This window comes from Dermacentor andersoni, chromosome 6 (assembly GCF_023375885.2).
Source record: "Dermacentor andersoni chromosome 6, qqDerAnde1_hic_scaffold, whole genome shotgun sequence".
Classification (NCBI taxonomy): Eukaryota; Metazoa; Arthropoda; class Arachnida; order Ixodida; family Ixodidae; genus Dermacentor; species Dermacentor andersoni.
Window position 1 is genome coordinate 39,894,531 of NC_092819.1, and position 16,911 is coordinate 39,911,441.

The window sequence follows — 16,911 nt, forward strand, 5'->3', positions numbered from 1 at the left end:
CTGAACAAGGCCACCTTTTTCATAATGAAGATTAGTTTGACTTGGAAATATTTTAAAACAGTGACCTGGTGCAGCATCGCTTGCTGTCTCAACAGCGTTTTGACAACAGTTCTGAAAACAGTTCCTGGCGTACCGATTTCTTTTTAATAATGGCAGAGGTTGGCGTCTTTATGGCGGCACCAGCTTCTTCTTGTCGCTTAGCAAAGGAAACAGATATTTGCAAAAAGAGAGAATAATGTAAGAAAATATGGCACTCAGTAGAACGGCACAAGACTAAAGAACTGCACAGTCCAACAGTACATCAATCGCAGTTTTGTGCATGAGTTCAGTACACATACGCGTATATATAGTCAAATATTTTGAATAGCCAAAGAAGCACAGAACACATGTAATCACACTGCAAGCACTGCACACGAGTAGTTACACATTGCGTGTGCGTGTAAACTACGACCACCTCATAAATCAATTTGGAACCCAGGACAAGATTTATATCACTCATTTAGTTAATTAAGATAAACTGAAATTGAATATTTCCCAAAAATGTTGATATCCTCGGAAAACTTTTCCAAAGCAAGAAGTGCTCTTTTCTGAATCCCCGCAGTTGGCCATCGACCAAGTATCTTTTTTGGAGTGAATGGCCTTCTGTTTAAAAGCAAGAAATTTGCTCGTCTTCGTTGTGGATCGTATTTAGTGCACTCGAGGAGTAAATTATGCACATTTTCGTCTGGATTGTCACAAGAACACTGCAGACTAGAGGCACGTTTTATCCTGTATAAAAGTGTCTCGTAACTGCAGTACCAAGCCGCAGGCGGTGCACGGATGTCTCTAATTTTCTGTTTTCTCTCAGATTTGACGGAATTGATAAGCTTATACACGGGTCTATAAGGTATAACTCCGAGTTCTTAGATTGCTGATCAAACCAGGTATTTTTGCTGAGACAACAGGACGTCTGTCTCAGGAACAGACGGACTTCACTGCGCAAAACGGGAAGATTGATTATTTCTGCGCTATTGTGCATCCGATTTGCAACTGCGTCTGCTGCAGACCGGAGTATCGTACTTGGCACACTCTTCAGGCAGATTATAAAAGCAACGCACGGCGTGCGGCTATGGAGATATTCGCAGTAGATTTTGAATGTGTTTAATCAAGCATTGTGTCAACAGCGAAGTCGCCATGACGGCCATCACTGTACTGCTGCGTCTGGTAGAAACTCGGGAACACTTCCAATATATTTAAATAGCTCCACTGTTATGCACCTTCACAAAACAACTAGTAGACCGACGTAGAGTATAGCCTTGGGTAAATTTCAACTTTCAAAGCTGATCAGAACACCTGTTACGCGTGATTACATGGGACTGTGACGAGCAATCACTCCTTTGCCGGTTTTGAATTCTGATGTAAGCACGGACATCATCCGTTTTGGAGCCTATATATTTATTCGACAGGTAAGAACGCAGGTGGACCTGTAAGTGCAACAATCATTTTCTTGTCGTTTCTGACTTGTACGTGTTTAATTTATGTTGATAGTACATTCTAATTGGAAAATAAAATTAGTTTATTGTTGTACACTACACTTAAAAAATAATTGTGGAGGAAAGCTTGAACTAAAGCGGAAGCTTGGCATGCAAAAAAAAAAGAAGGAAACCAAGATATAACACTGGGCATGAGGCAAACGTGAACTTTCAGCATAATTTACACATTACAACATCTATTGCAGTCACCTTTAGTCAGAGGTAGCAAAACCTTCATTAATTCAAGCCATTCACTTTGACTTTTGAAACGAACGGAAACTTGAGGGCATTTGCAAGCTACTTATGCAAGATAAGACCAAAATACGAAAAAAAATATACGCAAACTCAGTGGCTTCACGCCTAAATGAATGGTACTGCAGTTTGAGATAGAAATAAAGACGAATTATTTGTGGCCATCTTGTTCTCCGCCAATGTCCCGTTCTTTTCCATGAAACGAATGTGCACAGTTTCCAACATAGGAAACATCCAGTCTAGCTCGATTGAATGCCCCTATTTAGTGCCCACTTTAACAATACTTTGTGGCAACCAGTCGTAATGGTTGAGCCTCTCAAAGACGTAATTTCTTCAAAATGTATCGGTAATTGATAAATCACAACTTTGCCAATTCAAGTAAACTTATGATGTATTCTCAATGCGCATCGTAACAAAAGCACTGGCAGTTGTGACTGCGTCCATGGGGAAGCAATGCCATCAACACTTCGTAAATCGTTGCCGCACTTCATGCCGGGTAGTCTGTTTCGACAACTGCATACGCAACGACTATAAAATGTCACACTTTATTCACACACAACCGTAGAAACTTGTCCTTGCTGCTCTTCATCTTAACGCGCATTTAAAATAAATACGGTATAAATTGGCACTTGACTAAACTGCAGTACTGCTTCCAGTACTCTCCGTACTTCTTGGAGCACTTTTCCTCGTCCCTGTAGCTTCGGTGCAGGAGCAAACCGCAGAGGTAGATCACGTACACATAGGGCACGAGGCTTGAGGCTCCGGATGGGAGACTCCAGCACAAAGCGGCGAGAATCTCGAACACGTAGTTCATGTGGCGGCTCAGCGACCAGAATCCCGAAGCGAGAAGCAGGTTGGTCCTCTGTTTTCCCGTCGCGTCCCGGTAAGACGCCTTGATCAGTTTCGGTGAAGATCCCCAGATGGTGCACTTTCCCTGCGTCGCCCGTACCACCTGCCTCTGATAGTCTGTCCAGTAGTTGAGGCCTATCATGGCGACGCCTATCAGGAACGTGAGCGTTGCCCCGACAGGGCCGGACTCGGGGCTGTTCTCGACCATGTAGAGACTCGTTAGAGGGTACATCAGGCTCAGAAAGCAGATGCAGCCCCAGCAGATGTAGTAACCTGTAATGACAAAAAAATTTTGCGGAGTCAAGCGTAGTCGACATCTACGTAACGCGATACATCCATGACTTGTAGAGAACGGTTGTATGAAGAATGTAACTGCTGTGTAGCTAGCGGTTTTCTAAAGATTATAGGTTGTAGATGTTTATATTTATAATAATTGGGATATGATGTTTGCCATGGCAAGATATAAGATTGTGAGCAAGCTAAAACCCAGTGGCGTCGCTCGGCTTCCCGGCACATGATGTGGCTTCTCGACGTTCTAAGTTATTGCTTTCGCAAATAGTGGTAAATAAAAATTAAAAATATATAAGGAAACTAGGAAATTTGCGTTAAAGAGAATGTGGCGTCCACTGGTCAGGAGCTCCCGTAAATTTTACGACCGGGTACGTAATCGTTATCGCTCATGACAATGTCGATGAAGAACAATGCCTCTAAAGGAAAACAATGCGTTCACAATGATATGCAGATTGTGGCTGTTTTTTGAACTAAACGAGGTTCACTTTGCTTTTCATTGCCAGTTGTGAATAATAATAATTTTGGGGTTTAAGGTGCCAAAACCGCAATATGATTGCGAGGCACGCCGTAGTAAGGGGGCTCTAGAATAATCTTGACCACCTGGGGTTCATTAGCGTGCACCAAATGCACGTTAACGGGCATTCTTGCATTTTGCAAACGCGGCCGCCACGGCTGGGATCCGATGCCGCGCCCTCGGGCATTGCAGTGCAACGCCAAATCTACTTCGCCCCCACTGCAGGTGTGTCATCAGAGTTGTGAAGAGGATCATCGTACTGCAAATTGCTGTGGAAGCATGAGACGTCTACGGAGAAATGTTTGCCATTCATGCCAACAACTCATAAACTGAAGACAGATCATTTAAAGAAGGTATCGTTTGTACTCGATGATACTGCACGCTTAGTACGTTATCAGCCGGATTATCGCGCGGAGGAAGAAACACCCGCCAAGCAATGTTAAACGTTTTCGGCGTACCTGCTCTGTCTACGATGATGTCGATGGTCTGCATGTATCCGTCTTCCCACCAAAAGAACTTGGCGATGTAGATTGTCTGCAACAAAGCTGTGGTTGCCATGGGCCAATTCCAGCCCGTCGTCTCCACTTGAGCCTTCCAGCTGACCAGCACCAGAAGCTGCCACATCATCATGCCAAAGCGACAGTTGGTCCACTGCTTCACGTCGAAGCGGTCTCCTATGCGCGGGTAGAGCTCCAGGCCCCAGTAGATGTCAAACACCACACTCCCAGTCGAACCGTACTCTCCCGGAGACGGCCAAAGTTTGCCTTTGATGTATATGAGCAACGTAACGACGTAGCCGATTATCGTGAGGGCAACAGCCACTCCAGGCAGGTTCCTGTAAATGGACCAGGCACGCGCATCTTGAACGAGAAGAATGAATGCGGCCAAGGCCATGCTTATCACGTAGTACGTGAAGCCAGAGTTGCGGTAGACAGGTCGGTGGCCCGTTAACGTTGGTGGCCCGTAGTATATTTTTCCGGGAAGAACCAGAAGGGAGAGACCACTGTAAGCTGCGAACAACGCGAGGAAGACCCAAGTCTGTGGTGTGCCGACACCATGTAGTGTCCAGGCGTCGTACCAGAAGGGTAGCAATCCCCGCTCAAATGCGTCTCCCGTGGATGACCCGTAGGTGACCACGAAAGAGATCGTGCACACGATAACGTGTGGCACAAAGAAGAATAGGCAGATCGGGAGGAACCAGTGCCAGAAGAAATTGAGAGAGGACCTGTCCATGACCTGCACGCCTGCGGGAAAAATTAAAGCGAGATTACTTCAGAAGGGGGCAAATATAGAGCACAAGTTGACGGCGGACGGATCTCCCTTAACGTCCGTCGGATTTTCGATTTTCTTTTCACCTGCTATGTCTTGAGTGATCGATCAAACAACCGATTGATTGATTGATTGATTGATTGATTCATTCATTCATTCATTAAGAAAGCAGGCCAGAAGTATGTTGCTTCTTTATCCACGATCTTAAATCCTGAGTGAAAGGATATGGTGAGACCTTCAGTGAATCCAAGTTAGACAGCTCGCTTTCTTTTTGCGCATCGTCGTAATAAAGTTATTCGTCACCTAAGCGTCAGCGTTAGGGTCAGCATTTATGATGTTATCAAAACAGGAAAAAATTATTCCCGTGATTAAAGATCTTATTTTCTTGGAATAACCACGGACTATTCGACACTTGAGAAATCAAGTGGGGAGGCAGATAAAAGAATTGTGAAATATGACGCAGGGACACGTATCTCCAGGTAGCTTCATGTTCTCTAGGCCTCAACGCAAAAAAAAAATGAAAAGCAAATCCCAGACTTTCGGTCTTCTTTCTTTGTCCCTTCTAAGAAGAACTTTTCAAGGAAATCGCGATTCGGCGGAGCCTATCAAAAGATTAAAAAATCTTGCAGGGAAGAACAAATAGTGTTGGTAGCATAAAGTTGTTTTAAAACCTAGCTCTCCTATTTAATTTTATTATTGTTGCTTTGTTTAGCGTTTTACGGAACAGTCTTTTATATTTCCAGCATTGTCATTAAGAGCATATATAGGTCGCTATATTTAGGAAAGCAAGCAAATGTTTTATGTCAATAAATATATTATTGGTAGACTGTGAGATATGTTTGAAATAATTAGTTCATAGGAAGCATTTAGTGCCCTACACTGCTGTTTCTCTAATTAAGTGTTACGTTTATTAAGCTAATCTAATGATTTAGCGAATGCCATGCAAAAAACAATTGTATGAGAGTTTTATAGCCGTAACGGGAAGGTGTACCAACGCGAAACAAATAAAAAAAGGGGATTCGCTAAAATAACTTCTTTGTTACCCGCCCAGGCAAAATACGTTTCGTTATAACAGCGTAATAATGGTGTAAGCGTAGCGTGAACAGGACTAATAAGACGGAGAAAAAAATAATAAAACTGCGCGTACTATATATTGGCATATTTCCCGATTGTTAACAAAGCTTTCACCGTGGATGCTATTGTAGTTTGGAGGGCTGAGCGAAGAAACAGTAAAATGAAATGGCGCATGCAAGCTTGCTTCATTTATTAATGCCTTTCAGGAAAACCGTGGGATTGTGAGCGCAGACCTCGTCCATAAATTATTGGTTGCGGGAGTCGTTCTGACGTTTATCACAAACAACGGTCTCAAACCATCCGCCTGCTATAAGCTCCCGACTCTCCATTCTATTCTTACGCTGCGACTGTCATTTGAACATTGTTGTGCGTATTCGTTTCTTTTGTATCCTTGAAAGTGCTTGCGCGTGTCCCAAAAGGCTATATTTTGAATGTGTTCCTTGGACAAGTTTATCGATGTCATCTGCCCGGTTCCTGTGTTATCCGTTGTTTCTGTGAAACTTGATCGTTGCCAGAATCTATTTACAGCCTTTTCTAATTCCGGCAACGTGTTACCGTGTCGCTAATTTGCCTCCTGTAGGTTCTTTCGCTTTCTTTAGCTTCACTTTTATAAACTGCTGCTTTTTGTAGTCCTGAGAGCGCACACTGGTCTGATATTAAACTTAATCCTTGCATGTCTAATGTTCAAATGAACTAGGAAAGTGTTGATTATGCATGTCTTCGAGGAATCTCGCTTTCAGTAATTAGGAAAATAAGCAGAAATCTTTCTCTTGGTATTCGCATATTATATAGGTGCCGAACGTTGTGGGCAGCTTCACACTTGGATATCGCGCCAGGCCGGTGACACCACTGGGATTTCGACAACACGTCACCTCTCACGAAAAAAAGTCGCATCTCTAGTTATTCGATAACATTTTATATGCTTCCCCGTCTAAAAATTGAAAATGGTTTTACCAGTAACAGCATATATATATATATATATATATATATATATATATATATAGCCATATAATGAGAAGCCAACAAACACTGACAGCAAGGACAACATAGGGGAAATTACTTGTGCTTAATAAATTAAATAAAGAAACGATAAATTACTGGAAATTAAAGTGGATGAAAAAAGAACTTGCCGCAGGTGGGAACCGAACCCACAACCTTCGCATGTCGCGTGCGATGCTCTACCAATTTAGCTACCGCGGCGGCGTTTCCCCATCCACTTTCTTGGGTATTTATGTGTACTAGTAGAACCCTGGGAGTGTAAGCCAACGCCCCCACTCACAGACCTTGGCGGCGGACGTGGAACGTCTTCCGCAGGCGTCACGAGAACGTGATCTTTTTGGGTGAAGGCAACTAGTCAATAAACCCACATATGCTACCTGAAGGCATCAATGTTGCCGGATTCGAGACCCTCGTTATGTAATAAACGAGAAGAAAGGGGGTTAACCAAGGGACCCGATATTTATTAGTCATATAATGAGAAGCCAACAAACACTGACACCAAGGACAACATAGGGGAAATTGCATGTGCTTAATAAATGAAATAAAGTAACGATAAATTAATAGAAATTAAAGTGGATGAAAAAACAACTTGCCGCAGGTGGGAACCGAACCCACAACCTTCGCATCAACGTTACTAGACTAGCTTCAGTTGTAAAACTCCCCGCCCGCGCGCTTACAGCCGCTGTCGCCACTTCTGTGACAGCCGCCAGAGGGCAACGCTGTTCCATCGGGCTCCACTGCAGACGCCTCGTCACAGCCTTGAGCTCGTGCGGACGGGCAGTTTGCGCGTGTTTCACGCTCGCTGGCGTTCTCCCTTGTCCGAATTAGTGATACCACGAGAAAGCGGTATCCACCTACAGCAACAAGATTTATCGCGCCAGTTCGTTAATACTGAAAGAAGGGTAAACTGCACGAAACGAAGAAACGCATACAGCGAAACGCAGAAGCTGCGTTTCTAAATGTCGTTTCTTCCTGTCGTCTTAACGTTTCGCGCAGTTTAGGCTCACGAGCCTGAATATCTGGCCAAAGTGCGTGATTGTAGGATGATCTTCATCCCCACCGAAGCATCTCACCACGCCAAAGAAGCGCTACAAAAATAAAGATGAGGTTGGTCTTTGTACACACAAGCCACACACACACAACAAAAAGTCGGATTTTTTATTTCATGAAGACGCTTAATCAGCGAAGCTGAAACGTGCGGCCCCTGTGTTTATCACTGGGTTAATCCCGAGGGTTCATTAAAGTATTTCTCAGTTATGAGGTTACACACACAATCGGCTGCGAGAGAGAACGACGTCACTGACGGTATGTCCGCAGTTGTCGCTTGCATTCGATGATTCGAGTTTGCTCGGCAGAGTGGTTAGCAGCCTTCGCCTGCGATTTGCCGCTTGTGATACTTCGAAATTAAATTTCTTGAAAATTAAATCTTTCCATTACGTATGAGCATGAGTGGCTCATACTCCCTTAAGCAATGGCTCATACCCCCGTAAACGCGGCCGCCCCATTACGACGACAGAAGTGAAGTGAAATTCTACGCTGGAAAGATGAACGGCCACACAGCCAGCTGTGGAAGACGACGACGAACGCGGGAGCAGTGACACGAGCGCATGCCGTTGATTTCGCAGTGAGTTCCCGGTCGGTACGAGGAATCGCTCTGTTTCACGCCGAGCGAAGCGTCGCATTGCCGGGAGCACAGAAAAAGTCGTGCGCCGAACTGTCGACATCGTTCCGATAGCGGCCTATGCAGCCAGGTACGCAGCACGTCGGCATCGTCTGCTGATATTCTTAAGAAACTCGGCGAAGGATGACACGGATGACATGCTTGCTGAAATTCGCTGTCAACAACGAACCACAGACTACACCAACGCTGTACCGCGTGCTTAGTCCGGCCCGCCCGCGTAGCTGGCTAGTAAGGAAGTGAAGCCGGGCGCGACTGCAGCGCCACGAAGGCGCGGGCGGGTGGCGGTTCCGCGCAACGGCGCCGAGTTTTAAAACTGGAGCTAGTCTAGTAACGTTGCTTCGCATGTCGCGTGCGATGCTCTACCAATTGAGCTACCGCGGCGGCGTTTCCCCATCCACATCCGTTTTTTCATCCCCTTTAATTTCTATTAATTTATCGTTACTTTATTTCATTTATTAAGCACATGCAATTTCCCCTATGTCGTCCTTGGTGTCAGTGTTTGTTGGCTTCTCATTATATGACTAATAAATATCGGGTCCCTCGGTTAACCCCCTTTCTTCTCGTTTATTACATAACGAGGGTCTCGAATCCGGCAACATTGATGCCTTCAGGTAGCATATGTGGGTTTATTGACCAGTTGCCTTCACCCGAAAAGATCACGTTCTCGTGACGCCTGCGGCAAAAAAGACGTTCCACGTCCGCCGCCAAGGTCTGTGAGTGGGGGCGCTGGCTAACACTCCCAGGGTTCTACTAGTACACATAAATACCCAAGAAAGTGGATGGGGAAACGCCGCCGCGGTAGCTCAATTGGTAGAGCATCGCACGCGACATGCGAAGGTTGCGGGCTCGGTTCCCCCCTGCGGCAAGTTCTTTTTTCATCCACTTTAATTTCTATTAATTTATCGTTACTTTATTTCATTTATTAAGCACATGCAATTTCCCCTATGTTGTCCTTGGCGTCAGTGTTTGTTGGCTTCTCATTATATGACTAATAAATATCGGGTCCCTCGGTTAACCCCCTTTCTTCTCGTTTACATATATATATATATATATATATATATATATATATATATATATATATATATGAGATCTGATTATGTAACACAATGCAAGATTGCATGGGCCTCTATAGAAACAATCAATGAAGCGAGGTTAGACTGTAATGCTGTACTATGACTTCATTCTCTTTGTGAATCGCTTAATCCATGTGGTGTCAGTCATACGTGTCTCTATCGCAAATCTTCCAATCTTGCTGTCGTAGCGAACAATATCGATACGAGGAGAAAGAAGAATCCCTGAGGCATAGCCACTTTTTTTAAATAACTTGTTGCAAGATTACTTAGAGCACGTACAAACAAATAACATAATAGCTACAGACGCTTCAGTGAACAACAAAAAGGCGGGCGTAGGCATTTTCTCGCTTCCGCTTGGCTGGTCATTCTCCTTGAGACTGCCAGATTTCACACCCGTTTTTGAAGCCGAACTTTTAGCAGTGATTTTAGTGCTTCGGAAACTCCTTTCAAACTCAATAAGTGCGGTTATTATAACAGATTCCCTTTCGGTCTGTACTTCGCTTACAGCTTCATCCAATTCGGCAACTCTAAGGACGTTTCTAACATTAGTTCCTCCACAGTTGAATTCTATAAAACTATTATGGGTACCTGACCACTGTGGCTTACATTCAAATTAAATGGCAGACTCATTAGCACGAGCATTCCTGAGTGGACTGATAATTTCGGTTATTCCAGTAGAGGTGCGCATAACAGCAAATAGATATAGAAAATATGCAATTCATAGAGATGTCAATGAATTAATAACAACATGGACAGAATATCAGCACCTAAAATTTGCGTGGAAAATCCAGTGGCGCCCATAAAGACAATCAGAAATAGTGATCACGAGATTACGCTGCCGTGTCCCTCAATTAAAGCTATATTTACACAGGACTGGTATATGACGCTATCGCCTCTGTGTCCATACTGCCAAGAAATAAAATGATTAGATTCCTACTTTTTGCTGTGTCGGCGATACAAATTGTTAAGACGTCTAGAACTTCCGCTTGCTAAATTAGGGTTAATATTATCATCAGAAATCATACTATCTTTCCGTGCGTCAATTATAGGGGTCAGCCACAAGGACGTGTTTAATGCCGTCTGCGGTTACATACAATCAACAAAACGAATAACTTTTTTATTGTTCTTTTGTAATTTATTAGTTTTTGTAGGTTTCCTTATCTTTCTTTGTTATATTTTTTTCTCATCGAATAAGTAGCACTTCAAAAGAATAGGCAATCACTTCAGAACGAGATTCTTGGCCAATCCCCCAGTGTGGGTATGAGCCATAATATGAGGCCATCATCATCAGCAGGGGATCTCACGCTTTCATGTCTTAAGCCGAGCTACACTGCAAATGTAAAAAAGAAAGATTTGCAAAAGATTCTGAGGTTGGAAACAATATTTTTTATTGAAGAAAATAGGAAGGTGATTGTTACTCTTGATTATGCAGTTACCCCCGTTGGAAATCGTTGGCATGTTATATGCAGGAGTGTAGTAACAGGCATTATGCTTCTTTTTTTTCTGCAATGCAGCCTACTTATTGAACAAGAGGTAACTATAACTAGTATTGCTATAATTATCACATCCCTTAATTGCGGGGTCCCGAAACAGCACTGCGGGTTATGAGGGAAGCCGTAGTGGAGGACTCCAGAATAATTTTTACAACCTAAGGTTCTGTGATGTGCAGCTAAAACCAAGTGAATGGTCGTTTTTGAAAGGTGGCCTCCGCGTAGGGGAAACGAGCCCTCGACCTCGTGCTGCAGCAGTAGAACGCCATAGCGACTACCACGGCGGGTACATTACTTCTGCACGGGGACCATTTCTAACAAAGTGTCCAGAAGGCACTCTCATTTCAAGTTAAAAGAAAAGAGATAGTCTTCCTACTACCCGTAATCACTGGCGATGCGCGGTGGCTTGCGCACGGTTCCGAAGCCTAAATGCAGTTCGAATACACGTCGCATGGCTGATAGAAGCAATAACTACATCAACTTAAAAATGACGCGGACGGGGAACATCGTCGTGCGTCAGGTGCAGCGGCCGAGTATGTTTTACGTTATGCAATTCGCAGCCCACCAGTGAGCGACGCAATCAGCACATTGGGTACATTACAAAAACAAACAAAAAAAAACGTTATTATGCGCACGATCAGGCAAGCATGTGCCATTTTCCTCTTTGTTGCGTTCGATTCGCAAGGCACGCGTCATTAGTAATTCGCTGTAAACGTGAGTACGATGACTTCAGGAGACAGAAAGTAAACAAGAGCTTCTTATAGCACTACAACATTCAGAACGTGCAATCCGGTCTTTAGTCGGTGAATGCACGTGGTCTCAATTCCAACTAGGTCATTTCATGCCAACATATCACCTTGCTGTTAAGATGTATGACAGTATTGCTTGATTCATCGCGTGGAACGTGGAAGACAACAGGTAAGTATTGACGACCGTCGGTTCTTGAACGGGCGCCAGGCACACCGAATGAAACAGGCTTAATTTTAATTTTTTATGCTGCGCTTCCATCGGAAAACGGTAGCCGCAGCTGCGATTCGAGCACGTGACCTCGTGTTGGGCCATAGAATTCCGTGGGACATTTTGTCGTTCAGTAATAAAATGCGAAAGGTGTGGAGGGTAATTGGAAAATAAATATCCAGTTTGCTACCCTGCACTGGGTAATAGGTGAGGGGATAGGGAAAGATAAAAATGAGAAGCACTTACAGAAAAAGATAGAGATTTAAAAAAAGAAAAAGAAGAACACGTACTCGATTTACACACACAAAAGAACATGGGAGTGTCCGACACGTTCATGCAGGGTGAGACGTTGTTTGGTCCAAGATACCGATTTCTTTATTTTGCCATCTCTTTACAGCGAATGTGTGTAGCTTTAAAAAAATACATGACGCTTCTAACACACATATTTATTTCATTTTAGTTATTGCGTTGCCTGGTAAGTGGGAATGCCCCGTCGTGGAATCTAAATTTCCTACGAAGCTTTCATTGCATGAAAACAACTTGTGCATGAACCAAGTTCCGGTTTTTTTCTTTGGGACTTTCTTCTTCCATGTAATGCATTCTACAGTCATTAGGGACGACTCGGTAGCTATCGTTCGCTCCTCTTTTATTTGTTTGTGGTGGAACGCGCTCTTCGTAGAGTACACCCGTCCGTCAGAGACAAATTTCGTGCCTTTTTCGGTGTCAGTGATGGGGGGAACACAACTACCGATACAAAGAACGACGTGAGTTTTATGACAAATGCTACAATTCAAGCGTGCCAAAGTATAGAGATCACTCCTGGACATTTGTATGCTTCCATGTATGCGCTATCACTGGCGGAAAAATAAAAGCGACTTCAAACTTAAAGCTGAAGCAATAGAGCAAATAAAGGACCGCATGTACAGAAAAAAAGAAAGGTACGCCAATTTCTACAGCGAAACAGACTAACCCTGAGTTGTTTTGCTATATCAAGCAGTTTTACATCACTTTATTTGCATCTTTCTGAGAGCGCTGAGTCTGTGTGATTTAAATTTTATTGTCGTTTGTGTTAGTGCCTCGTACAAATATGGAACTAGAGTTATTATCTGCACATGAATAGTAGTCTTGTAGCAAATAAAGAAGCACATCCTAGTGGCTGTCGGACAGCATAAAAGAAGGTTATCTGTCTTGCCTCAATTCATTTACATACCTACAGATAGATATAGTTCCAATTCCAGCGGTATAGCATAGCATTTTCCTTCATTTTGCAAAATTTCGAAGCTCTGTGTCTGGTAGTCTTTGACAAGAAAGATAAATTTGGGAAAAATCAACATCTATACTAACAAAAAACGGAAACATGACTTTCTAAAAATTTTGAGCTACGTACGCTCTCAGCGTCGTAGACTCCCGAGGCTCCGATTTAGCATCCGCAACCGCCAAGGCATGCAACCCGGAAACGGCTGAAGAAGCGGCAATCGCTCTCGCCACCACCACATGCACACACGCAGCGATTATATTCACCGACTCTCAGGCCACCTGTAGAAACTTCTCGAGGGGCCGCATCTCGGCCGATACACTCAAGATGCTAAAAAGACGGAACACTCCGCTCCCGTGCGCCTGCGTAACGTGGGTACCCGGACACGAGGGACTAGAGTGGAACGAATCGGCCCACGCCGCTGCACGCGAGCACGCCAGCCGTGCTCCCCTCTCCCCACGCGCTCTCCGACCCGCGGCAGAAGAGGCGGAGGCTGTACCCACCAACTATTCGGCCATATTACAACACTACAGGCTCGAGCGTCGAGTGTGCCCTCCACCGCACCCTAAACTCGGCAGAGAAGAAAGCATGATCCTTTGACGCCTGCAAACTAACACGTATACTCATGCACGGCCGGTCTCGAGGGGTGCGCGCGCTTCTCTTCTTAAGAAGGAAAGCGCGCGCTCCCCTAGAGACCGGCCGTGACTCATGGAACGACAATGCATCGCCTCTACACGACGCTCCACGGCTACCTCTGCCCAATTTGCAATGCACCCGACACTGTGGCGCACCTGCTCCTGGAATGCCCGTGGCAGGAAGGCAGTGAAATGCAACCAGAAACGCACGCAAAACGAGCAATAGAAGCAAACCACCTATGCGAAACGTGGGAGGCCCAGCTCACCCTCTGGTACCTGGAAGACCAACGACAACTCTTCGCCAGGGCCAAGAGGGCAGTCGAAGCCAGAAGGTTGCTGGACTCCCACCTTAGGGTGATACCGGGCCTCACTGGGGTCACTGTTTCGAATAATAAATGTTTCTTTCTCTCTTTCTCTTTATAAGCAGCCAGACTATAACTAATACCATAGAAAAACATTTGAAGAAGCAAACCATATTAATGACACCACTGATTTCAATTCTTACCTACCACTTTTCAAAATCTCACTACACCTTAATTTACAAGGAACGTTCCGAAAGTAAATTTCGTCATTTTTTTTCACACGGAAATTTAACTGTCAAAAAGAAAGATACACCATGACATCACAAACTATACACCTTGCACTATTTTCCCGCATAGTCGCCACCGACATTGAGACTTTCGTCGTAGCGTGCAATCAGTTTTAAGAAACTAACTCTGGTAAAACTCGGTGCCCTGCGATGCAAGGAAATGTCGCACAGGCTGCTCCACCTCAGCATTGTATTGGAAGTGACGTCCCGAGAGTGCGGCTTTCAATGCAAGGGCACAGGTGCCCGTTCATGCCGGATCCCAGCACGCGCTTCTATTGGAAACCACGTTGTCTCAGCACGCGTCTGTCTACCACTGCGCATGCGTTATTGCTCCTCCGCTGAGGCTCCTTCCGTCGTTGAACGAGCAGCGGTCGTTGATTCTTACGGCGATTGTTCGTTTCACCTGGTGTACCATCTTCGCAAAAAAAAAAAAAAAGAAGACGGTACTTATCTTCGGAATTAACGTGTCTCGTATAGCCAGGCCATTTATTGTGTTGTTGAGTGCAGTTAAAGTTGGGATGAATGAAGAATCAGCTCGTGGGAGAGTGAAGCACTTCTTTTCAAGTTTCGTCATTTTGATTGCAATTAGGAACGCAAAGGCACGCGTGACAATAATAGACGCACGTGACAGCTGCAAAAAGCGAATCCTGAGGCGTCGATAAACAACCAAGTCTGTTGTCATAATAGCAGCTTTACCTCTCTTTTGTTCACTGACATATTAGTTATCGCATAATATGCTGCGGAAACGCATACAACACTCAAATTATGTCCCTACACAGAGTTCAGAAGTAAGCCATGAGCATTATTGCTTGCAGTTAACACTTTGCTAATGGCAAATCCCTGCTACACAGAACAACATCCTTGCCATTTCTGGACTCACCAAATACAACTTACGTATTTTTTTTTTGTTAGATTTGTGAATAATGACCTACCACCGATAACATTTAAACCATTTAACCTAATGATTTATAGCTCCACCAGATTCGCGTAGAATAACATTTTTCGTTTACCGAGAGTCGGGACTAACTATGGTAAACAGACTGTAAAACTACCTTCAATATCAATATGAGACACACTACCACTCATAATGAAACACGCAAGATCTTTATTTAAATTTAAAAGAAAAGTAAAAATGCGCTTAATATGGACAGAATAACGAGAAGGTTTATTGTGTCCATTTTTTTTTTTTTTCAATCAGTTCACTTCTAACAATAAGAATAAACTCTCGTCTTCTTTCATATCCATACATTTCTTCTCTTACGTTGCACTTTTGCTTGCTACCATGAGATAAGCTAAACCTTCTTATACTTTGCGGTATTTTGTTCCGTTAAGTATTCTTTTTTTCTGCAGCACCTTATCGATCTGCTACTGCTCCTTTGAGTTTTAAACTCTCATAGCTGTCTTTGTACAGGAGGTCCCTATAGAGTATTTAAGTATGGGGCCTCTTTGTGTATAATAAATACCCGTAATGTGACCCAATTTCCACAAATGAACTGTGATTCTACAATTTCCCGGCAGTTGAAACAGCTTCGACGAGGCCATCGCGGACCTGTCACGAACGCATACCGCCATTCCTGTTTAAAAGACCATTTCATAGGCTTGTATAGCGCCTCCAAATGCATCTGCATCTTGCGCGGGTGAATTTTTGCTGCAGCGGCACAAACGAAAATGACGAAGAAACGCGATTTCGTATTGCGTTGCGTAAATTGAAAGAAGTTGTGCGCCAACGTGCAGCTAAATGTAGAAGTACACCATATTCACGAACGTGCGCCTTGCCTAAAACCCCGAACTTGCGGTGAAGATGTCGATTTCTCGAACTCCCAGCGCTCTGCACGCCCGCGCGCTCGAGACAACTTTTGCCCGGGGGCGCTGTAGAACAACTAAACGAGAGCAAAAAAAAGAAAAGCGTTCATCTTCAAACTTACGTGATAAGCGTGGCGACGTGCTGCGCTCGGGGTGCTCCATGTTTGCGAGTGACTTCCTTCGACGACTCCTGGCGCAAAGTCAACCCCGTCAGGCTCCCCACAGCCACGCGTGTTATTTAACACTTAGTATACGCGAGAAGTTTGCGAGTTGAAACTCAACGTCGACCCAACGCGTAAATATAGCGCACTGCGCCTTGGAGTCACCGCCGAGCGCTAGGAGACAGCGTTCGCGATGAGCTCGGAACGAGTACGGGCAAAAGATTCGAGTGGTTCGTCGACCTTGGCCCTGTCAGCCTCGCCTCGGCTGGGGGGAGGTGAAAGGGAGTGTAAGGAAGATGGAGGGGGTAGGGGTGCGGGGTTGGGGGTGCGGGGGGGGGGGGGGCGGTAGAGCGTACTCCGCTGGCTTTCAATGAGATACGCTTGTTGTCTGATAATCGCTGTCGAGCGGCGGCTCGCCGTGTCTCTGCAGCAAGTGGCGGTTGAAAACCACAGAGGCTTTCGTCGCGGTGTGCTTTCCGCGAAACAAGTGGTGGGATAGTGCATACGC

The 16,911-nt window shown here is 44.6% G+C and overlaps 1 protein-coding gene across 3 annotated transcripts in view; it reads right to left on the reverse strand.

The window, feature by feature from the left end:
* Nucleotides 1-1,537: 1,537 nt before the first annotated feature.
* LOC126521935 (uncharacterized) overlaps nucleotides 1,538-16,911 on the reverse strand; it is a 30,348-nt gene continuing 14,974 nt past the window's right edge. The window contains exons 1-4 of one of the 3 annotated variants that reach the window (XM_055066185.2): nucleotides 16,365-16,642; nucleotides 14,117-14,229; nucleotides 3,876-4,661; nucleotides 1,538-2,885 (exon numbers count right to left, since the gene is read on the reverse strand). In XM_055066185.2, coding sequence (XP_054922160.1) covers nucleotides 2,365-2,885; nucleotides 3,876-4,650 — 1,296 coding nt within the window. In that variant the 5' untranslated portion in view covers nucleotides 4,651-4,661; nucleotides 14,117-14,229; nucleotides 16,365-16,642 and the 3' untranslated portion in view covers nucleotides 1,538-2,364. Of the gene's footprint in view, nucleotides 2,886-3,875; nucleotides 4,662-14,116; nucleotides 14,230-16,364; nucleotides 16,643-16,911 lie in introns of those variants that run through there. The other 2 variants (XM_050170680.3, XM_050170681.3) reach the window with 2 other exon arrangements.